Raw genomic sequence first — 25,888 nt, 5'->3', positions numbered from 1 at the left:
TGCTCCCAAGAGTGATGTTTTTCCAATTATTTGTATTCTCATCAGCTTGAATAATCTTCGCATAAAACTGGGATATTTAGGGCCTCCCTGGTGGCGCAAGGGGTTAAGACGCAACCTATGAAGCTATCTGCAGCCACTACAGCACGAGTTCGATCCCTGGCCAGGGAGCTACCCACATGGCGCAGCAGACCTCTCAAGTCTTGCCTACTGCTCCCCTCAGCAGTGTATTTCAGTGATTCTGCCTGTTCTGCTCTCCACTCTGTCTCTGGTGAAACCTCTCACCCACCCACCGCCCGCACCTCTGGCCTGTACCCCAGTTCTTGTATGCATAAATAAATAAATCTTTAAAAAAATAGGGATATCTATTGGTAATTTAATCTAAGGCTAGTAAGATTATGCATGAGAGCAAATATCCTTAAAAACTGCTTTTTCTCTTTTATCGGCACTAAGAAGCTGTAGTTAACCATTGTAAGCCAAGAGTAAAATATGAGGTCACACCATATTCACAGCAAGTCACAGCCCCTAAAACCTACACTATATATATCATATAACACTGATGAAATGACTCCTTCCTGGGTAGTGAAATGCCAAAGTCATTGAGCCAAATCAAATTATTGATTATTAATTGTATAGAAGATTATATTTTACTTGGAAAAGAGGCCAATTATAATAAAATGTGGCAATATTAGGAACTTCATGTTAAAAAACATGTGCTGCCTTGTCTCTAAGTATTTAGACATTAGAAAGAACATTCAGAGTCTTTTAACTTTCTTATCAGTTTTGGCATATTGAAGCTAATCATCAGACTGAGACTCAAGGCCCTTCAGTGATTTGACATATTGAAAAATAATCAATGTCCATTACATGACTAATAAAAAAAGGGTGAAGTAATGCAGTTTGGAGTGATTACAACAAAAAGTATTCTGCTAAGCTCCCCATTGATTAGAAAATTCAGTTAACCTAAAGTTGATATTCTGTTACCTTTGGAATAATCAATGAATTTTTTACCTATACATTTATACTATCATTGTTGTTATATTTATACTTGGTATTTGCCTGCCCTTATTTCTCCCTATCTATGTGACATCTGCACATGTCCTTAAGAAATCTCTCTGTGAACTTGAAACACACAAACAAAATCAAGAGTCTTTTTTAATGACACATCATTTCAATTTTGAGTTATTACATTGTAGTTGCACTTTAATATCTCAATTTGACAGGTGTTAAGATTGCTAGTCTATCTTGGCATGAATTATCTTCTGAACTATTGGTTTCATGTTGCATAAAGGCCCTATCTTTTAAGAGAAAAGAAATACACTGTGGTATTTATAACCATTTTATAGATTGTGACTTTCCTATAAAATATAAAATCTAACTAAAACAAAATAGATGCATAGAGGCACCCTGCCAGGTTTTAAACTTATGTGCCATTGAAATCGCTAAAATTTATGCCTCTACTTAGTGTTCCAGGAATGATCACAGGTTTGTTTTATATTATTTTACAATATTAATTTAAACCTGTTACGCCTATTAGATGCTTGTTAGGTGCACCTTCCTTGAGGTTCTTCTTAGAATCACATAATAATTTAATTTTTTACTTGCTTTTTTTTTTTTTGGTGGGACCCTTGCCGGCGGCCAGGGAAGGAATCGGTGCTGCAGAGCCTGCGGGCAGCCTCACAGCCCAGCCCTCAACGCTGTGCCACCGGGGGAGGCCCACTTGCTCTTATTTTTTAATCAAGTCATAGTTAATTAAAAAAGCAAGTGTTCTTTTTTTTTTCTTTGATTAAAGGGAACATTTAAAAAATACACTGTGGATGCAATCTCAATACACTTTAAAGTAAAATAAAGGAAAACAATTACTAATTTTATTTACTATACTATTAATAATACCCCTAGACAATTAGTAACTACTCATTTTCAAAGACAGTCATAGTGATAACTTTTTAAATAATTGCAATGTTGAAGAGTGCTAGCCCAAAGGAAAGATGGACAATGAAGCCGCATAATTTAGTTTAAACTCTGAATTTCTCTTTTCCAAGTTCATTGTCCTCCTCTGGGGTTTCTCATCCTTCTTTGCATCAGCGATACGCATTGCTTAAACAAGGCAAACTAGAGGGCATTATTAATCTTTCCACTCCCTTTGCAACTTTACAGATAAAGCAGCTCTTATTACTGTCACAATTTCATTTCCAAAGTAAATTTGTGACTTTCTATCACCAGAGTGATCGTGTTCCCATCGCTGTGTCAGTCACAGGAAACTCAAATGAAAAGGAACTTCCACACACCAGCCATTTCCCAATCAATCACATTTTATCTTCGCTGAGTTGAACCATTAAGAAAATCTAATCCCATTTTTGTTTGTCTCGCTGACAATGGGGGCTAAAAGGCATTGAGTCCTCTCATTTCTCTGTAGTCTGAGTGTTAGACCAGTCAAACACAGGAAGCTGGACATTTAGGTCCTAGTTCACACCCCACTGCACTCCTCTGCAGACCTCTCACAGGGACAAGTTCCTCTTTTAAGCTCAAGAAGCAGTTGCTTTTTCTGCCTTTTCAGCAAAAGCTCTGTTTAAAGAAAAGGCAGATATCAAACATCTCTAAAACAGGTGATGCTCTGTTACTAGATGAATGGGATTTCTGGGAAATCCAAGCTCTATTCTCATAAATGTTTGTTCGATTTTCCCCCTTCATATGAAATGACACCATTCTCTCCATTTTATAATCTGCTTTATTTTTCTCTCTATCAAATATAGAATCATAAATTATATTGCTGTCTCTTTAAAATTATGGTTGGCACTTAATTGGAGTGTTGAAATCTATTATCAAAAGGCTGTGCATTCAATTCTGAAGAATTGTTATTTTAACTGATGCTGCTCATAAGTATTTATGCCTCCCATGCAGTAGAGGTAGTGTTTCCTTATTGGGATTGGTTTGTCATTCTCAGCTTCTGGAAGCCTCAGCCTTGAAGTCTGAGATTGGCATACGATCAGGGAAGGACAAGCCCCTCCCCCCAAAAAAATCCATGATGACTTTTGGCTGACTTCACTTCTACTCATGGAATGTCTCCTTGGGCATCTTTCCTTTCTGCCAGAGAACCACAGGCCTCAAACAAGAAGCTTGGCTAAAATATCTTGGGCACTACCATTTATGATTGACCCCTTTAATGTCTCAATGAACAAGAACTGAGAAGTTGTTGTAATTTAGTGTGAAAAAAAGAAGTGCTGCCAGATTTTAACTAACCAAGACAGTGAGTATTAAGTCACAAGAACTAATAACGGTGTAATAAAAATAGAAGACATTAGGCATCAGAAGTTAAATTCACTCATATTCTCCATTTCAGTTAGTGGCGACATAACCTGAAGATAAACACTAGCAGTCAGGTTGGGGGTGGGGGGCATTGTAGGGGGAGAAGTCTTTATTCTCCCATTTCTCACATCAATCACCATAAAATCCTACTTATTTTGCCTTTTTTATTTAAATATTTTATTTTATATAATTCTTACATCTTTTTTCATCTTTGCACAATGTATGCATTTTCATTTTGGTTATATTCCCCATACAATTACATCCCCCCCTTATTTTGACTCTAGTCCTTCCTTTCCCTGCCCCTCCCCCCGTAGTGTGTGTCTGGTTTATAGTTGCTTTATTTTGCCTTTTAAGGATGTAGCATCTCTGTCACCATCTCTGATCTTATTGCTTTAATTCCAATATTTATGTCTCTCTAACAGTGAAAACTTTGACCAGTTTCTTTGCCATTATCTTGTCTCAGACAATGTCCTCCATACAAAAGGTTTGTCTATCTGAAACACAATTCTAACAGCTCCATCCTCCAAATACTGTCATGTTTCCTGTCTCTTCAGAATAAGACCTAAATAAGAGGTGACTTGGCCACCTAGTCACATATCTTGCTACTCCCTTCAATCTTGAATCACTATATCATTTATAGACTTTTTTCCATGTGTATACCACCATGTAGCTTACCTCTACGTTTTCTCTATATCATCCCTTGGTTCAGTGCTCCATCCCCTACCTGCCCTGTCTTCTACTTGCTTTTTACCCCTACCCCAGTACTTAGCTCAGGCAAGCATCCTCCAGGAAGCTTTGCAGACAATCCCCAGGCAAGTGGGGGTTAGGATCCCCCATTCATGTCTCCATGGGATCCTATGTCTGCCCTTATCACATTTCAATATCTGCTAGTCCCCTCACTATTTCCCTGTGAGTTGCTCAGAGCACACTTTATTTACTTTGCCACCTTAGCGTTTTTGTATATTATCGTCTTAGGAGCATCCTTGATACTGATGTGACATTTCTGTGTGAATGAATCTAGGATGAACTGAGGGCTGATATATACCAGCTGTGGAATCCTACACAAGTCACTAATCTTCCCCATTTTCAGTGTTCTCATCTATTAAAAAAATGAATGTGCATGTAATATAATCATCAGTGAGCTGATGGGAGGGAAATAATGAACAAAACAATTGCATTCTCCCACAAGTGCTTCCTAGGTTATAATGTGCTTACAGAAGTGCATTGTTAGGATTATTTTATGCATCAGTTTCTTCCAAAAAACAAGAAAAATCTGTCAGTTTCCCAGTAATATTTATTTTATCCATAGAGATTTTAAATTTTTAAGTAGCTGATCAGGAAGGAATTTAGTAATTGTTTCAGTTTTCTGCAAAGGTAATTTCTGTGACTTCTTGATGCTGAGATCTATCTTTTAAAATTAATCCTTGTTATTTCTTTGGAAAGTTTTTAGGGAGATATCATTTTTTGTTTTAATTCTACCACTGGGAAATATTCTATAAGTCAGAATTAATAGCATAGGCTTTTTAAAAAAATATGTATGTATGTATGTATGTATTTATTTATTTATTTATGCAAGCACTGGGTACAGTCAGAAGCACCAGAGGGTGAGAGAATTCACCAGAGCCAGAGTGAGGAGCAGAACAGGCAGACTGATGAAATACACTGCTGAGGGGAGCAGCGGGCGCAGCATGAGAGGTCTTTCGTGCCATGTGGGACCCTCGCTGGCGGCCGGGGGTCGAACTGGCACTGCAGAGGCCGCTGGCAGCTTCGCAGCCCAGTGCTCAACCTCTGCGCCACCAGGGAAGGCCCTAGTCTTTTTTTTTTAAAGATTTATTTATTTATAGAAAAACCGGGGTACAGGCCAGATGTGCAGGAGTGTGAGAGGATTCACCAGAAACAGAGTCGGGAACAGAAAAGGCAGATTGACTGAAATACACTGCTGAGGGGAGCAGCGGGTGAGCCAAGAGAGGTCTACTGCGCCATGTAGATTCTTGCCGGCTGGTCGGGATCGAACCCATGCTGCAGAGGCTGCGGACAGCTTCACAGTGCAGCGCTCAACCACCTGCACCACCAGGGAGGCCCAATAGTATAGTCTTTTCTGACTCACTTGGATTCAGATGCTGAATGTGCAAGTTTGACAATCTCTCATGGGATTGTCAAAGAAATTAAGTGAATTCATAAGTATAAAATGTTTAATAAAAGTGGAGGTGATGCAGAGGATATGAAGAAAGAGGCGGGGATCCCTTTAGTGTTATACTTTTATATGTGTCCGAGTCAAAATTTTATGTAACTTAAGTGCCCTTAGCTCCCCTTCACTAAAATATAAAAAAAAAAAAGGTCGTGAGTCATGTGTGCATCTCCCAAAATATATTACATAAACAATGCTTTTCAATAAATACTAAATATTAAGGCTACTGTAACCTTAGTTTAAAAATGCCAAGTTTTAGTCTAGCTTTAGGCAACAGTGGATAAGTGAATTATAAAAAGTGCTGTATTTAGTTAAAAATACTTTTGTTTGCATGTATTATATATATGTGATATTCATGGACCCACAGAATACATTTTTTTATTGTACATCCATAATTAACATGATTCCCTTTGATCTTTAAAATATAACTATATTCCTTCTGATATGTTCAGTACTGCTAAATTTCCTGATAGAATTATATTGAATGATTTTACTGTTCCTTCCATATAGATTTCATATATTGGAACAATTAACTGATGATAAAAATAATTTGGATAGATAGTTCCCAGTAAAAACTTCCATATAATTTAAAACATTAATAATTTAAAAGATGAATCAGAAGACAATCCAGTAGAAGATATGTGTGTCTGTACATTTGACCATTCTGTAAGATGTGAAATAATAAGTACAAAGATAACCAAACCACATGTCAATCTCATGTTGTAATTTATTTGCAATATATAATAACAAGAAAGTATCATTTTTAATTTTTAATGGATTACTTAGAATTTAGGTAGACAAGTATAGCTCACTGTAAATTTTTTTTTTTTTGCCAGTAGTAAGGGATCCATGTTAATAAAAACCAATTCTGGGGGGAAGAAGGCCTATTTTGTAAATGTGTGGCTTCTATAACGAGGGTTCAGTGTTTAACTTTCTATCAGCATATGAGATCTCTGTGCAGATTCATATGACTTTTTAGAGCTCCTATGATACCTAGGCATGAAAGAAGTAATGAGGTAGGGAAAAGAGGGCCCTTGAGTTCTGAATTTCCTTTCTTTGATGTAGACTTCATCTAAATCATTTGTTGGAACAGTTTGCTTCAATTGCTGATTTCAGAAAAGCTGGCAGTATAATAGTACTTTGTTTCTGAACATTAATGTGGCTATTTGAGTAGAAGCCAAAACTAATAGTGTCAAGGGGCCTTTTTGCAGGTTCAGGCTGGATTTAGTAGTGTCCAAGATACTGGTTAAGAATGGTGAGTTCATCAACAATTTGATGAAGCATGTACTCTAAGACCTCCAAAGATTTACTTGTGACATTAAGATCTTTGATACGTGTGTGGCATGTTTGCCAGACTCTGACAAGATACAATAGACTGGCTCTTTGGGGAATGGTTCTTCATGATATATGGCAAAAATCCACAGAGGTCCAGAAAACTCAGCAGTGCTATAGGAAATAGTACCTCAGGAGTTCAGGTCTTGGGACAATACACCTTTATCTATATCTGTATCTTTCACCTATCTCTATCACATTAAATGTGATAAATGTGCTAAATCTATCTATATCTAACCTATATCTATATCTATCTATATACCTATACCTTTTTTATCTCTCTGTATTAAGGTTATTCCTATTTGCCACCTCCTATATGTACATATTTCTACTTTTAATGTGGGATCAAGAGTGTTATTCAAAATTGCCTCCCTTATAGGATATGTTATTGGCCTGGGGGATTTGTTGTTGTTTGTTTTATAGTTAATCCACTGATTTAAAAAATTCAATTGATTTGAGGGACTGAAGATAAAAAGAGATCTGTGTTTAAAGAAACCCCCAAATGACAATGTGTGATTGGAGACAAGAATGAGTATTGCCAGCGGAGTCCTTTATAAGCAGACTGAAAGTAAATGCCAAAAGCCAAGAGATTTAATGAAGTCTCACTATAGAATTTAACAAGAGAATGATTTGTGAGAATGGCTCCTCTCCTAACTGTTCTGATCCAGTGGCATAAATAGAATGCTGAGCACCACTCCTGCTGGTTTTTTATGCTATTTTATTTCATTAGTCCGGCAACATTTTGGCCTGTGATTCTTAGCTTTTTTTTTTTTTTTTTTTTTTTTTTTTTAATTTTCCAAGAAGGATAAAACAAGAACAGCTCTTGTGTTCTTAGAGATTTCAGAAGTGGCCATTTTAACCCTAAGAATGGCTAGAGATGTGATATTTTCTTAGATTTTTTCCATTTACTGGTGAGTGTTTTGGGTTGCTTTCAGTCAGTTCAAACAAACTGATATAAATCTTAACAATGAATCAAAAGGATAAGCATTCACATATGGCATTCCTACAGAGAATTTGAAATACTCGCTTAATGTGTGTGCCAAGCAAAAATTTAAAGAAATAAGTAGAGCAGTCAGTTATAAGAAATAATTGATATGTAAGATGAGTCTGTGACAAATAGCGACACAGCACCACACTAGCAAGTGCACATCATGGGCCTTCCATTATGTCCTGAGCTTTCCTGTGATTTATCCATCTGCATAACAGTGAGGAAGGCTTACTCATCGCCCAGGGAGATAGATGTATAGAACTCAGCAATGGTCTTTGGCAGCCTGCAGTCTGAAATAATGACATCGATGTGAAAATACAAATTGAATTTTGTGATGCTATACAATCTAAATTATTCAGCCTGAGAATGAAATTTGGTATGATACATTAGATTCTTACTTTAATCATTTCGGTGTAGCTTGCTTTTAAACATTAGAGGTTCATTTCTAAAAATCTCATATCACTTTAAAAGTCAGAATTATTTTGTGGTATTGCATATTATTTAATGTAATAGAAATTTTTTTTTGTGTGTGTGTGTGTGTGTGTAGAAGAACTAAGGTGTAGGCCAGAGGTGTGGGGGGAGGAGTGAGAGGATTCAACAGAGACAGAGTAGGGAGCAGAACAGCTGGCTTTACTGAAATACACTGCTGAGGGGAGCAGAAGTGAGACATGAGAGGTCTGCTGTGCCATATGTGGGTTAACTCCTTGACTGGGGATCGAGCTCAGGCCATAGTGGTGATAGCATTGAGATATAACCCGTAGGCCTCCAGGGAGGCCCTATTTCTAAGTAAATTAACACTGATTTATTCAAAATTGTTAGGACATGAAATTGCTAGGATGAAATTAATAGGCTTATTCTCATTTAACCTTTATTTTCATTTAATTGATAATTTTTGACTATTTGACATTAAGGTGCACCTTTTTATAAATAATTGTGATAAATTAAATATGGATGAAAATTGAAAATTGACTATACATTTTAAGTATTGATTTTTTATTATTTTTTATCATTTTAAATATGAGTGCACACAGCTTTGTTAGTTATGCTGAACAGTATTCATTCACAAATGAATGAGTTACAAATGGTTTCAACATATCCCAGCCATAAAGATCATTAGAAAACTTCTGTTTTACATTATTATTCAAAATTTTTCAGCAGCTAGTGTCCTTTGACTTGTATTTAGTAATTAATTTAAAAATACACCTCTTCTCATTTTAGTTTTTTAAAAAATATTCTGTGTAACTTGCAAGTTACTACTTTAGAATATCATACCTAAAGTTTCTTAAACCAAATAAAATACCATGAGAACCTCCATTTTCTTTTAAATTATTATTTTCAGTACTTGATAAATAATGTGTCAACATAAACACACCTGTTTAAAATACTGAAATAAGCATAAGACAAAATATAGCTGAGTAATTGCTTTATCATAGATTTATTAGGGTGAGGAAAATCCATAATGGTTGTTAAAGTTAGCTCTCACTTTAGGACAATTATTTGTGTAGTTGATGTTATTAAGGTAATCTAAGAGTAAATTAAGAGTGCTTTAAATTAAGAGTAATTGAAGAGTAAATTAAGAGTGCTTCTCTATTAAACCTACAGATAAGGCTGTTTTACAGTGGTGCCTGTTAAAAAGTTATCTTTGAAAGATGAAATAATGTTCATTTCAGGTTTTAGTAAAAAGATGAGGTGTGCTCTTGTGTTTTTCTTTAAGCTTTTTCTCCCCCAAAATGTTCTTAATGTTTAAACATATGTATAATAAATAATTTTAACATGCCTTAATTTCTTGGGTATGAATGTAATATAGTTTCTGTGCTGGGTTGCTGAGATTTTGAATGTTAGATGTGGATGAGGTGTCACAAATCATTTTCTTTGTTCTACAGATGAAAAAACTGAGGTCAAAGATGACTTTATGCTAGAGATAAAAGTGAACAAATACATTTGATACCTGAATTCATGGTTTTTTATTTACTGTAACTATCCTAAATTGCAAAATTGAATATTTTGACTTTTACTTTCTATGAGAAAATAAAATAGAGCAGGAGTCATTCCCTGTCCCTCAAGTCTTTTTATCTATGTGATAGTGCACATATCTGAACAGAATAATTATGTATCCATGTTAACTTTATGTAATCAATGCATGAACTGTGCACTTTAATAATTCTGTACTGAAAGTTAATTGTCATACTATCAATACATGTAGCAAAACTATAATTGAAAACTGTATTAACAAGCAAATAAATACAGAAATATGATTTTAAGAACTAGACAAACCTGAATGCCAGTCATCCTTTTTTTTTTTTTACCTAATCTGTGACATTAAGAAAGTTCATTAACCTTCAATTTTTCTCCCTTTGCAAATTGGCATGTTGAACTTTTACATACACAGTTGCTGGGAGGATTTCTAATATATTATCTGGCACAGTTAGATAATATTGATTATTCTTTATTAATCTACAAGTAGAAAGGTTATGTGATACACACATGTATAGAATCACAGACTAATAAATGATATCATGATCAATGTTGTTTTACTCTTTATCTGTCACAAGTAATTTAACTAATAACCTTAATGTATCTTAAACTCTAAGGCCTCCATGAAATATGCCATTTGAAGATAGGTATTCTCATTTTTAAATAAAGAAATTCTTGAGTACTTTCTATGCATGAGACATTATGCTGGACACTGTGCGGGAGGTACAGATAAATAAGATACAAAGCCTTCTTCCCAGAGCTTATTATAACCTAGTGAAAAAGAGAGCTACACAAATATCTACAATTTCCAGCTCAATGTAAAAATGGATTCATAAAGATATGCCCAGGGAGGGAGAAAATATTATCAACTGGACAGTGGGGACATTATTGTTCACTCTTTCAACAGGCAAATTCAGTATCAAATATACTCCTTCAAGATATATTTTCTTTGAGTTGGGAATTATGGTGAGTAGGAACTAAATAGGCAAAGGGGTAGGTTTCCATGATGTAGCATCAACAAACCAAAAGTGCATGATGGACTCAAAGACTGTAAGAAGGCTTTGCCAAATGGAGAAGCAAAAGTGATGGGGAGATACTCAAGACCACATTAAAGATTTTGATCACTGTTTTAGGAGCAATGGGACCCTATTGAAAGATTTTTTTTCAGCAAAAAGTGCTAAAATGATATTGATTTAGTTAAGGTTTGTTGCTAATTGCTCTGGCAACACTGTGAAATTGAATTGGAAAGATGTAAGAATAGTAGTTCAGTTGAGTGATGTTGGATAGTATAGACCAGACTTGTTCCAATAAAGACAGAAAGACATGCATGGAATGGAGACATAGTTATGAAATAAAAAGTATATAATTTGGTAATATATTTTGTATCTCAAGTAGGAGGAAGAGGGAAGAGCTAGGTTTCTAGCATGTTAAATTGATTTAGGAAGTATTTATGATCCTACGTTAGGTGGCATATACATTATCATAGATTGCTAGGAAGTTACACTTCAGTCTTAAATTCTTTGGTAGGCAAAGAAGTAAGTTGTACCATTTAATAGCTGATTTTCAGCAAGATGGGAACTTTTTTAGAAATTGAAGAAAAAGAGGACAAATAATAACTTTTGCTGAGTTCCGGCAATAATACCAGATATTGCAGAAGGTAACTTTTTTGCGTATTTGGAAGGACTATAATTATTCATTACCATTTAATTAAATTTTACTTGACCAGATGACCTAGAGTAAGCGTTTCCAATCCATGCACTATTGACATTTTGGGGTGAGGACAAAAGAGAGGGGGCTGTTTTTGCATTATAATATATGAATTATAATATATTTATCAGCATCCCTGATTTCTGTTCACTAGAGGCCATTAGCAACCCCCCCAAAAAAAATACACACACAAACACTCTTCAGTCATGACAACCAGAATTGTCTCTAGAATCATTGATCCATAGAATAATGTGAGAATTTTGAGTAGAGGGGAAAAGTTCATCGTATTTTATGTATCTATCAAATGTATTCTAAAAATGCCCCTCTTAATCATTCCATTCTTATGTCTGAAAAGTTGAAAGACATAATGACAGGCTTTTATGTTAAACTCAATCTTTTCCTCAAAAAGAAATCATCCCTAGTATTAGAATATCCTAAGAGTTTTTAATTGTTAGTGATATTATCATTCATGAGTAACTATGCATATAATTTCTCCTACATAATAGTGACTGGGAATTGTCAGTTCACATGCAGATAGCTTCACTACCTGAAAATTTGTGCTCCTCTCTTTTAATGAAAATATGTTTCTTCCCTCCAAAATCTTATACCTCACACCTTTACTCCATTCATATTTTTCTGGGATGTGGTATTTACAATTCTAATCTGTCTAATTTGTTAATGGAGCCCTCCTATTTAAAAAGCACTATATATAAGAACAAAAAAATGCATCAATTTAAGGAGTCATTAAAATTTTACTATTAATAATGAAAAGTATTATTGATGAATTAGCAGAATTTCAGTGATTTTATTTGTAACCTATTCAAAAAACTGCTGTTGTGTGATATTTACCAAGAATAGTCATGCCACATATAAATTTGCTTAACTATGAAACTTTCTATAGAGTCATTTAGAAGATTAGATAATGTCTAAATTATTTCAGACCCCAGTGGTATGGCATTCTTCTATAATTACATTTCAAAGCAATTATTTGACCTATGTAGCAATACTAAAGAATAGTAAAGAAATTCCTATATTTTAACTTGTAAGGATATATTTGAATGTATTTGCCATGATGTCTTAAAAGTTGAGATATCAATGTCTTAATCATAATGTTGCATTGATAATTGTAATATTTTACTTACTTGGAATTCTCTGCTGTCTCCTGCATTTATTATTTTATTTATTATGAGTATTACGTACTTTATCTATTTAAGGTAATAATAACTGAAACCCATATTTTTAGAATACTTTCTGGTGGAGTATATATTTGGATATACATAATATGAAGGGAAGGTATTGGGGTCAGAGGAATATTTCGGTTGTCCTACATTACCTCTTGATTTCTGTACTCTTAAAATCATACCATAGAAAGTACTTTAAGAGTTACTACTTTATTCCTTTTACTAGGCACGGTTATATTTCCTGTCAACTGCTTCTCTGTGCTTTCCCCAAGTCATTTGTGCTATTCTTTAGAGCTATTGTCCTCTTCTATATTTATCAAAATTAGCTGATCCCTTATTTATTAATAAGGGATGCTATCCCTAATATCTGTTCAGCTAACTTATTTTCCCAGACCAAAAAAAGGTCTTCCTCCAGCTATGATATATTTGTTTTTCAAATAGTTGTCACTGAAGGGATGCTATCCCTAATATCTGTTCAGCTAACTTATTTTCCCAGACCAAAAAAAGGTCTTCCTCCAGCTATGATATATTTGTTTTTCAAATAGTTGTCACTGCTTGGACTCATCTCCTGACTCTGACAAGTGGATAGAATAAATGTGAGTGTTCCCCCAATTCGTTCCTTCCTTCTGTTTTTATTACTTTTCTCTCTTAGCTTACCTGAAGATTATTAGCTGAACCATGCATATTCTTAAATTGTAGACGGTTTCAAGTAATAAATAATTTGAACTTGGCCATCAGAGTCAAAAGAAGAAAATCTCTTATTCTAACTGCCTGCCTCTGTGTGTGTGTGTGTGTGTGTGTGTGAGAGAGAGAGAGAGAGAGAGAGAGAGAGAGAGAGAGAGAGAGACTGAGAGAGACTGACTTAATTCTTAATTATTCAAAACTTTTAACAATTATTTAAATACTATTGGTCAGTTAAATTATATTTGTATAGCTCCAATTTTTTTAAGAAAACTATTCTTTATCTCTTTCATACACAACAGATAACCAGCAAGTGTTACGTAACTTATATGTATTATATAAATTTGTATGTATTAGCAATTTTATATAATTTTCTTCCTCAAAAAATACAATTTTTGTGAAAACTGTATGCTTCCTATACAAGCTGCAAGTTCACAAACCCCTTTCCAAAATCCCTTTGACATTTAAAAAAAAGAGTTGTTACCTGAGATGGGTTGTAATCTATATAATATTGCTAATTAAAAAATAATAGTTTTAAGCCTTTGAATGTATATCTTATAAGAAGCTATTCTGCCTTCCTATCTGATATATTTACATTAAAAAGTATTTTTGTCAATGTATTATTTGCTTTCATGTTTCAAAAATGATTATTTAATATAGAATGATTTCAAGTGATAAAATGATTGAAATTGGCTCATTATTAAAAAATTATCATACTGTTTTTTATCCCAAGAGGGTGAACTTTTAAGAGGCTTTAAAATCGAATTTCTTTCATCTTTTAACTTCCTTTGTCTTTTAAAAGCTACAGCTAAATAACCTTAAAAGAATTTTAATATCATGAGGAATTCTTTTAAACAGTTTTTATATATTGGTAGCAATCATTGCAAGTTAAACAATTTATAAATGTAAATGTTAAGTCAAATATGTTTTAAGTCCTATTTCATATAAATCTCTTCAAACTCATCAACAAATAGGAAAATTTGTGTAGACACTTAAATTTAGTCAGGAGGCCTGGAGACAGTCTTTGGTTAGTCATCTGTGACCTTGAGAAAGTTATTTAGCAATTAGGCTCTCTGTTTTCTCTTAACAAAAAAGCTAGGGTTAGACTGATAAGTCCTAAGGTCACTTCCAGAGCTAACATTTTATAGTTTTATTGCTTTATTAGAGATAGAGATATCAGCCTTTGCCACTTTCTTAGTGAAAGAAAGAAAGAGAGAGAGAGAGGGAAAGAGAGAGTAAGAAACAAAGAAAGAGAGAAAGAGAGAAAGAAAGAAAGAAAGAAAGAAAGAAAGAAAGAAAGAAAGAAAGAAAGAAAGAAAGAAAGAAAGAAGGAAAGAAGGAAAGAAGGAAAGAAGGAAAGAAGGAAAGAAGGAAAGAAGGAAAGAAGGAAAGGAAAGAAGGAAAGAAGGAAGGAAGAAAAGAAAAAAAGAAAAGAAAGGAAAAGAAAGAAAAGAGAAAAGAAAAGAAAAGAAAAAAGAAAAGAAAAGAAAAGAAAAGAAAAGAAAAGAAAAGAAAAGAAAAGAAAAGAAAAGAAAAGAAAAGAAAAGAAAAGAAAAGAAAAGAAAAGAAAAGAAAAGAAAAGAAAAGAGAAAAGAAAAGAAAAGAAAAGCTTGTATATTGGTGTCTGCAGCTTTTCACACAGAAAGGAAAGAAGATGAGAAGAATTAGGACAGGAGTGAAGTTTTCCATAAACTGCAAACTGTAGATAAAAATGAATGAACAGTAGTATCTCTGCTTTTCTTTGATTCTTTCTGGGCCTACCTAACTGGACCAAGATGGACATTGTCTGTTGTACAGAAGGTTCCTGTTCTCTGTATGAAACGAAAATCCTTTGACCTGAGTCTTACAGAAATATAAAGGGGGATTAGAAAAGCAAAGAAGTCTCTTCAATTTGTTCTTTAGAAGAGAAAGTTTGGAAGGATAGTTTCCTTCATGTTAGCCAGTGGATTTTATGTGGAGGATATCACTGGTATCTATATGTTTACTGAAACTAGAACAAATGGAAGGTGGTTAAATTGTACCAGGCAGGTTTTCATTTAGATAAGAGGGATCATTTCCTGATAATCATGCTCGTTAAAAGTTGAAGTGATCATTCAAGATAGGATCCTCCTAAAAACTTCTGAAGTTTTAAAAGACTCTGTTACATATGATTCTTAGATACCTGTTGGGACCCTAATAGATTATGAAATATTTTCCAGTTCTTGTTTGTTATTGACATTAGAGTCAAATGCATTAACCTGAAGTTATTAAACACATTGGATATAAACAATCAATAATAAAAGATTCAATTAGGTCATTTCTATAATCTAATTGCTGGGAAAACGTAGAAGCAAGGGAAACACAACTTTAAATGCTTAAGTAACCTGCTTTCCAGTAATTTTCATTTTTCTAAAATCTCAGAATTTTTGAAATGTTTGAGGAATATACCCCCAAAGATAATCCTACAACGTTTTGGTTTTTGTATTGCAATATTCTATTGTTACAATTTGTCTTTCAGGTAGTTTCTAAATGTCTCTCCCTATTGTTAAAAAGACATCTTTATGTTTTCAAGAAATGCACTCAGTGTTTTCAAACCTGGAGAGCATAGCTGTTGGTATGATAAACTTTATACCTAAGTAAATGAAAAGGATTTTCACTTTTCTTTAGAGGATGAAAATGATTCTTTTGAAGTTTTTTAATAGTGAAAAAATAAAGACAAATTATTTCATTCACTTTGATGTGTCAATGTTTCTCAATTGCCTTTAAATTTTATGTATATGGTAGGTAACAAAAGGCAAGAAAACATTTTTCTTTATCTTAAAATTGTAGCATCTCACAGCAGCAGTGCTTGACGTAGTACATTTATTTATCAGAGTAAAATGTGTTGTGATTAGCTACTGGGCTAATGTGAGAAAATTTTACATTTGACAATATTTAGTTTGGTTTCTAAAGGCAGAACAAAATGGAACAGAAAAAAATCATTTTCCAGTATTTTAAATACATATATATATAAATACATACATATATATAAATACATACACACACACACACACATATATATATATATAACTTGAGGGTTTTTGTATTTAAATGCTCAATGTTCTCTCTATCAATGCACGGTATGAAAAATAGGAAATGTGATTATGACTTACATATAGGGCTATAAGGTTTTCTATGTTTTGAAATTTTATTCACTTTTTTTCTGTCTTCTCATTTAAAAAATGCAAGAATTTAAATATAACATCTTTGAACAATCTTGCTACTCAACTTATGGCTGTGGAACAGCAGTACGTGGGTGCTTCTAGAAATGCAAAATCTCAGGCCACATTCTTGTCCTCTAGAATCACAATCTGTTTTTTAATCAGATCTTAAGGTGCTCGGTGTGCTTATTCAACTATGAGGAAGATGGGTTTTAATAGAATATCATTGGCTGCATGAACCTCTTAAAAATTAAGCTGATAGTAGACTTACAGGATCTAACACTTCTTTAATTTTGAGTAAGGTGCTTGATTTCTATTCTATATCGCTTTAGCAGTTAAGATTTATAGTGTTTTTAAAATCCATTGTATGTATAGTTATCTAACTATCATCTTAACAAAATGTAAAGTCATTGAAAAGTGTTTTATAATTTTATTGCTATCATCCATTGCAACTGTGCCATACATATTATCATATTAGAGATTTTAAGATTCATTTATATTTTAATTAGATTATTCATGATTATAACGCTAACAAATACTCATTCATTCATGGATAGTATGAGCCATATATCCAAATACTGTGTTCTTTATTTTATTTTAAAAGAAATATCATTGTTGAGTCAAGTCTAGTTACTTTTTCTGTTTTGTTTTGTTTATTTTTTATTTATTCCATGTTTTCTTTTTTTTTTGTTTTAGTTGGGTCTGGTAAGTTGACATTTTATTGGCCATCTTCTAATCATCGTGTCACTGTGACTGGAACTTCTCTTCCCCTTTCCATCCATACCCTTCCATGTCCTTCAACCAGTCAGCCTCCATGTTTCACTTGTCATTGGCCACAAAGACAGACTGCACAGAATAAAGTCTGCAGGAAGTATGGGTAACTGTGACAAAGAGTAAAGGTAATGGGGTTGCTAACTCGATGTCTTATTAAATGATGTGTGATCTTCATCCTTTTATTTTTTCTCTTCTTTTAGAGTGCTAACATAAGGAATAGGACTATGTCTTCTTTAAGTAATATCTCAATTCATATCTCATAATATAAACAAATAAACCAAAGACAATAGATACCCAAAGACAATTTGAGTTTTTTTATTTAAAATGTATTTATGAATTCACCTCTATTTATCTGAATTTTTGTAACTATTGTTCATTAATAGACATCAATCTGCACTTAGGATTATTTGCATTCATTTCATTTCTATGTCAGATTCATTTCATTTTATGTAAGACATAGCCATATGTTGTGTCCAAAATTTATCAAAGTTTGATTTGATATACATTTGTCCTCATATAAATAAAGAGTCCTAACCCTTCTAAGTATTTTCATGACCACTAAGTTGGGAAAGGTTTGGGTAGAATTTTGCATGATTAGCTGAGTGATATGCCAGAGAATAATTTTGACCCTAAAAGAATATCGCTAACTTTTCATTTAATGAATATGTTACACAAATTTTATAAAAATGTTTTTTCATATTGGTATAAAGCTTGAATTGTTTATTAATGGTGATCTGATAACTGGCTATTGAAAAATGACTCTCTATGCCCCATTTATACAAAAATATAGAGGCACTGATTCTTAAACATAAAAAGTAAGGAGAAAGAATGGGGTGAAATGGAGGCAATATTGGTATAATTTGTTATGTATTATTTAACCTATACTATATAATTTTATTAATAGGAAAAAATGCCTAAGCAGATTAGAAAACAATTAGAAAAAAGGGAAAATTAATCTACAACTTAATTGAAAAGTAGATAAACTTTTGGATTATCATTTGTTCTTAGAAATCAAAAGATAATTCAGGAACACAATGTGCATTAAAAAATAGACTAACAAGGACAAGGTCCTTTATCAATGAAGGGAAATATCCTCATTAATACAAAAATGCTATTTAGAGGCAAGTCTCATCTAAGTTTGGCAAATATGTTAATACTCCATGTCAGATTTGGGAAAAAAGTACCCTATCAGTGAATGTATCAGTTGAAGTAATCTTGAGTATAATTATGAGAAGGATGTTAATTGTATCTCTGGTTTTAATAGTGAAAATTATAAACAACTTAAGTTTTAAAGTAATGAATTGGATAAATTATTTAAAGTAATGTATATGTAGTCTATCCAACAGTGATAAAGTGGCATGTACCAGAATATTGCAAAACAATATGGCTAAATTTGCATGGTAGACTTAAAGACAGCTCTTCTCTTTTTTCTCTTGTCCAGTTTTCTAAATTTTCACCAGTGGCTGTACGTGATATTATATTTTGTATTTTTAATCATAGAAAGTTTAAGTATAGTATCCTTCAAAAAACATTCCAACATTATATCATAAACATCCAGTTTATATCATACTTATGATATAAACCTTTCTCAATCTAAATAGAAGATAGGTAAGAACAGAGTGATAGAGGCATATTTAATACATTTAAATGTTTTCTTAGAGGTATACCTGTATGTGTGTGTATGTATATATACATACACACACATTTAGAAAAGGGGTTTTTAAAGTTATATTCCTAAGACATATCTTGTGGCTGATGTCACTGTTGATATTGGCTCAAGAATATACCTACAAAATATAGTAAATTCATTTCCAGGCAAATATCCTGTGTGGAAGGACCGCTTTAGGGCAAATGCAGTTAGCATAAGGGTTTGTATCCCTAGTTCCCAAATAAGCCTTTGAGGTTTGAGGAGTGCTGGCATTTATAAAGGAAACATGGATTCTGGCACACGTTATTAGACATGCTTCTGAGATTTAGGAAAGGGACCACCCGAAGTTTTTACTTGTCTAAGTGGTTTGAACATTTATATTTTCCTACTCAAATTCCCTGCATATTGGAAAGTCATATTCTCCCATTCATTTAATTAATCATTTGGTTTTCTCTCTTTGAAACAAACCACGCTCTCTTCTGGATTTAGTTTATTATCCAGTCAATCCTTTCAGTTTCTTAGTCTGATTTCTACATCAATTATTCCATCCTTTAACTAAGGAATCAAATGCTCCAGTATGGATGTAAATAGAGGAAAATCCCCTAGCAATGAGGCACATGCCTGTTATTATACCTGGATAATGGTAGTGTTTGTTAAATTCAACAGAAAAACCACTCAATTACAATCAGAGGTTCAGAAAAATTATAAGCTAAAACTTCAGAATTACCAAATTGAACCTAAACTGTATCTCCTGACTTTGTATTTTCTTCCCTAGAAGTTACAGGACATTTGCAGGCATTTGACCTCCTAATTTCAGGTCTCTTATAATTTTCTAGTCAAATGGTATAATTTCTACTAAACCTCAATTAAAAATAAAAAGGGAGTATAGAAGAAGGCACACTAATCTAAAAGTTAGGAGATCTAATTGCTTTCTTCAGTTTTGCCACCAAGTAATCTTCAGCAAGTCATTTTACATGACCTTTTCTTAAGGAATTTTATATTTATATATATGTATAAAATATGCAATACATACTCTATAATATATAAATGCATACATATGCACATATGTGAAACACAAATTTATAAATATATATTATAATTATATGCATATGTAATGTTAGATGCAATTGACCAGAAAATATTTAGCAAAAGTACCCTTTCAAATTCTCACTTTTATTAACAAAGAAACCATATTCTTGTTAGTCAAGCGGTAGCGTTTCTGGCCATAAATTGAATATAACTTTTGATTCATATTCACTTTGATGAGGTATAAGTGACTGACATAAGTATCTAAAAGTACGTAGAAAGAAAAGCTTAGAAATAATAGAGCAGCCTTAAAAAGTGGATTAGGAGTACCCTATCTGTATAAACTATTAAATGTCTGGCTTGAAACCTTTACTTCAGTTTAAACTGAGACAAGAGAGGAGAATAATTAGGTGTTTCAGACAGTTGATAAGAAATGAATTTGAAAAGTGTAAACAGAAGGTAAAAAGACTTAGATTCAGTGCATATTTTTCCAAGCACAAAGCACAGCCTCAAAACAAACTTTTTTTTTTTTTTTTTTTTCCTGGAGTGACTTCATTAGCACACCTAATGTTTTCAGCTGCCATTGCTCTCAATGTAACTGACACAATTTTCTGACACTCTATTTACTGCTGGATGAAGTAGCCATTTAAGTCTGTATAAATCAAACAGTTTGGACAAAGCTGGCAGTATTTATAATGTCAGGAAGAGCAGATGTTTCAAATTTGCCCTCATTTCCATATATATTCTGTTTGAACATGCCCTTGCCTATGTAAATGAAGGAGACATTCGACTCCACTATTGCTTTTAATTCATTTCTATTCAAGTAATTGAACTGAAGATTTTAAATGGTTATAATTTGCACGGTAGCATTTCAGGAGCATTTGAGTTAAATTAAAGTAATTTTAGGAGCTGCCTACATCAGGAGGTCCTTGTGCATATGATTAAAGTCCATTCACTTTTAAACAGCTCTGAATGAGCAAGGATAATATTTGTTCATACAAATTTCAGGTATATTTTGAATGTAAAGGGCCAGATTGTGGTTTTGAGAAATCTTTTTAATATGGAGGTTAACCTTAGAGGGTCAGGGTATGGAGGGGGGGGTGGAGAACAATCTCTTATATTCTATAAATACGCACTTAGCAATTTAGCTTCAATTGAATTAAGGATGAAAACTGGTATATTACATATGATAATATATAATGAGTTACATAAAATAAAGGCAGAATTTGGGATATCAGCAACTTTTCTCAATTAAGACAATAACAACATGCTTTTGATTTAGTGTCATTTTTTTCATTCTCCTTTAGAACCTCCACATTTTGTTGTAAAACCCCGTGACCAGGTTGTTGCCTTGGGACGAACTGTAACTTTTCAGTGTGAAGCAACCGGAAATCCTCAGCCAGCTATTTTTTGGAGGCGAGAGGGGAGTCAGGTATGACCATACTCTAATATTTTATTCAGCAAAGATGAAATATATAGTTCATATAAGAAAAAATAACATATTAATCCTAAAGGTGTCACTTTTAAAGAACCTGGGAATCTGAGTGCTCTAGAAAATTTCAGCAATGAGAGGACAAATTGCCTTCATTGTTGCAATTCTCATCTCAGTTTTCCTTGTGTAGTTTTGTTACACAGGCAAGGATATAAAATAGAAATTGCTTTCTCATATAAATTTTACCTGTATTTCAAATTCAGTCACATTAAAAAAACTTTCAACATAGTTCAATCAGTCATCCTTTAGATTATTCAGGTTTCTGTAATTATATGTTAAAAGAGATTTATACATTTTAAAACAAAGATAATAATTCTGTGTAATTTCTCTGAAAGGGTCAGAAATCTGAAGTGTCTTCCTCTCTATGCTTTATGTTATATATACACATATACACACATCATCGATTCATCAAAGTATACGAAGTTATCTTTAATAAATGTCATGTTAAATGTAGTTTATAATTCCTTGAAAACTATTGTATATCATCGCCATTTGCTATCAAATACTTCTCTCTCAACATTTTATAAATTTTATTATTTAGCAAATATTGATATTTATAAATTTCTAGCCATGAAACTAGAATATAGATTTATTTTTACATTATATTTTTTAATTGAGGCAATGTAGGTTTACAACACTGTATATGATCCAGGGGTGTAATTTAACACTTCTTCAGATGCATGTCACCCCACCGTACCCACTGCCCAAATACCATACTCTCCACCACAGTCCATTCAGCTGCTTCTTTCTTAGCCCCCAAGCCCACCATCCCCCTCTGGTAGCTTCAATTAATTAAAAAAAAGAGAAAAATTTAAGATACTTTTTAAAATGTAGGTCTTTTTTCCCTTTATCTCCTGATTACTTGCCATCTTCAAAAACGGACAGCATATTGATACACTTGCTTGTAATACTTCAAAAAAATAATTTGCCTGGAAAGAGGTAGAATCTTATTTTTCTGAATTATACAGTGTTATAGACTTATGTTACCTTAACTGAACATGTTTTAAAATCATTTTCATTTATTTTTTTAAATACAGTTATTCCTGGCCTCTTTTATATGTTGCTAAATCAATCTTGGGTGTGTTGTTTTATGATCTTGCTTCTACTACAGTTGTGTAAATAACAGTTTCCTGATTTCACTCACTAAATCTTTTGTAAACAGCGTCATCAAGTTCACTTTTGTTTTCACTTTGGTGGGTTACCATTAAATTGATTATGGTAATCAGAAGTTCTATTTCTAGCTTTTCAGAGTATTCTAATACATAAGATTGGACCTCAAAGGATTAAATTTTCTAAGAACAAGTTAAAAACATGAATAAACAAGATATTTTAGTAAAACAGGAAGAATTGGAAGTGCATTATATAAAAAAATCTGTGTAGCAATGATAGTAAATCAACAAAAATATGCTTTAGAGTAATATTTAAATGGCTCTTTTAGTTTTATAAATAAGTTATTAATTATGTTATTTAAACTCTAGATGAAGTTTCAAAATAATTTGGTTTTGTTTGAATGATGCATTCCACTTTTTCCTAAAATTTTGTGAATAGAATTATGGAATAGTAATTAAACCGTTATAAAATGATGTATGTTAAAAGACAACTAAACTTTTAAATATAAACAATTTTGTTTGGTGTGAGGACAAATGTTGATATTGTGTATTTCATGAAATACAATGATATGATTATATTTGTGCGAAATAGACATTCTAGCAAGTGTTGTATTTTGAGTCAAAGGGAAAAATTTCTACCAAGATAAATTTGTGCAGAAATAAAACTCCATTATAAATTCTTAAATTTAGTATTTAAGTTACAAAATAGTAATATATATGTTCATTCACAGTTTAGTGAAAGAAACAGAAATTTAATCATTTGATATATGTTACTGAACTTTTAAAACAGACAGCAAACAGAGATACCTGTTAGGTGTCAAAATATTTTGAAATTATCAGAATGTACTTAAATTTTAGTTTTGCTTATATTAAATATCCTAGTGTTTATAATCCTAATAATCACATATATAGGAAGAAGGTTTTGACTTTGTTTAGGTTAAATATATAAATCTTTTAAATCTAATGATACCTGATATCCTTCCATATTTAGTATTGTTTGAAAATTGATTACTGAAATAGAGCAGATCAATATTTAGAATTTATTTAAATTTCCATGAGACTACATTTAAAACTAGATCATTAAATCTTACTTATAGTTGTATGTTCATGTGTGTGCACATCTGTGTATGTAAGTACATGATGATAGTATTGAACTTATTTGTGTACATACATATCTGGTGTGTGTGTGTGTGCATGTATATTTTTACATAGCTATTTATACATGTATATATATATATATATATATAGCTAAAATAATGAACCTAGCACTTAATCTGCTTTTATCTTTTCCTCCCAAATTCTTGGTTCTAGAATCTGCTTTTCTCATATCAACCACCACAGTCATCCAGCCGTTTTTCAGTCTCCCAGACTGGTGATCTCACTATAACTAATGTCCAGCGATCTGATGTCGGTTATTATATCTGCCAGACGTTAAATGTTGCTGGAAGTATCATCACAAAAGCATATTTGGAAGTTACTGATGGTAAAGTAGATCATTTCATTTTAAAATGTTCAAGTTTGGCTTAAGACCTCAAGAAAGTGCCAGTAAATGTATGTATTTTCCACTCTGTACCCTAATTTACAGCAATTTTTGTATAAAGCTGAAGACAAGATTGATATAATGATTATCTAAAATTATCCCTATCTTGGCTATATTTTATATTTCTAGCATTAATTCATATTCATAAAAGCATAGTAATTACGGGCCTCCCTGGTGGCGCAGCGGTTGAGCGCTGGGTTGCGAAGCTGCCTGCAGCCTCTGCAGCGCTGGTTCGATTCCCGGCTGCTCCCCGGCCACCAGAGGAGGCTCCCACATGGCGCGCAGACCTCTCCTGCCGCCCGCTGCTCCCCTCAGCAGTGTACTTCGTCAGTCTGCCTGCCCTGGTCCCTCTCTGGCTCTGGTGAATCCTCTCACCCTCCCCCACTTCTGAATGTACCCAGTGCTTGTATAAATAAATAAATAAATCTTAAAAAAAAAAAGCATAGCAATTACGTTAAAAGTTTATGCTGAATAATTATCTATAGGGATGTGTAAACATTTTGGAAAACTGAAAGTTATTTTATCACCTAGTATATATTACCCTTTCTTTTCATTCCTTCACATTAAGGAAATAAGTTGTATTGTTTATAAATTTAATTCACAACTTAGGATGATAAACAAGATTTTCTTAATGATGTGATTGCGTTCTGTTAATCAACGTCCCTGAACCTGCTCAATTAATACCAAACATACTATAAGGCCTCCCTAGGGCCTAGAGTTTAAGTCTCAATGCTAAGACTGCTATGACTTGAGTTCAATCCCTGGCTAGGTAGCAAACCCACATATGGCACAGCAGACCTCTCCTGTCTTGGCCACTGCTCCCCTTAGCAGTGTTTTTCAATATATCTGCCTGTTTTGCTCCCCACTCTATCTCTGGTGAATCCTCTCACCAGCTCCACAACTCTGGCCTACACCCCAGTTCTTCTACTCTAAATAAATAAAAATCTTAAAAAAAAAAACCAACATATTATAAAGACAGTGGTAGAGAAAATCTTTAACCATTAGATGGAGAATAGTAGTAATTTAATAATTCTTCTCAATAATTACTAATAATATTTAAGAAGAAATAGTATACACATGAGTATATGTAGGTATAATTATTTTTCATGTACATTATAGAGAGTAGTTATAAGTAAACTAATACATTATATTACAAAGAGCAATTTAAATGACCTAATATACCTTAATATATTTGTGTAATGACCACTCAGATCAAGATATAACACATTTCCCAGATCATAAAATCTTCAGGAGGAAAGCGTTTAATATTCATTAGTAAGTATTTTGTTGTCTTGGGTTTTGTAGATAACATTTTGAAATTTTAAATAATAGAGGAAAATTTTAATACATTAATTTCATTATTTTGTTTCCCAGTGCTCTTAAGAAAAAGTTTATATTTCTGAATGTGCTTTCCAATTTATAATTACCCATGAAGTCTCTGCTCTGAATATTGTGTTGCTCATTTGCCCTAATTTCATTATGTTTGTTATGTTTTCATTTGTCTTAATAATTCTGTACTTGCTGTTTCTGTTGACTTGAAATCTTTCTTTCTTTAGGAAGCATTCCGTGACTCCTCAAATGTGATTTCTAGCATCCCTCCCTGACATATCTACACAAATACAGACTTTACTTCCCTACCTTCTCAGCTGGTTTTCTGGTATTCTTTATTAGATTGTGTTTCATGAGTGGGACCATGTCTGTCTAATCCTATTATATATACACCCATAATCCAGCAAAGCTCTGTCAAGTGATAAATGCTCACTAGA

At 33.0% G+C, this 25,888-nt stretch overlaps 1 protein-coding gene across 1 annotated transcript in view; it reads left to right on the top strand.

Moving 5' to 3' along the window:
* Positions 1-25,888, top strand: part of ROBO1 (roundabout guidance receptor 1) — a gene marked incomplete at both ends in the record, with an annotated part of 751,012 nt that overhangs the window by 640,274 nt on the left and 84,850 nt on the right. Inside the window, 2 exons of the mRNA XM_084232634.1 lie at positions 21,289-21,413; positions 23,894-24,065. Coding sequence (XP_084088760.1) covers positions 21,289-21,413; positions 23,894-24,065 — 297 coding nt within the window. The remainder of the gene's footprint in view (positions 1-21,288; positions 21,414-23,893; positions 24,066-25,888) is intronic.

The sequence above is a fragment of the Talpa europaea genome (genome assembly GCF_964194135.1).
Source record: "Talpa europaea genome assembly, chromosome: 4".
NCBI classification, from domain to species: domain Eukaryota; kingdom Metazoa; phylum Chordata; class Mammalia; order Eulipotyphla; family Talpidae; genus Talpa; species Talpa europaea.
The sequence above is the reverse complement of the archived record's forward strand: the minus strand, read 5'-3'. Positions and strand labels throughout refer to the sequence as shown.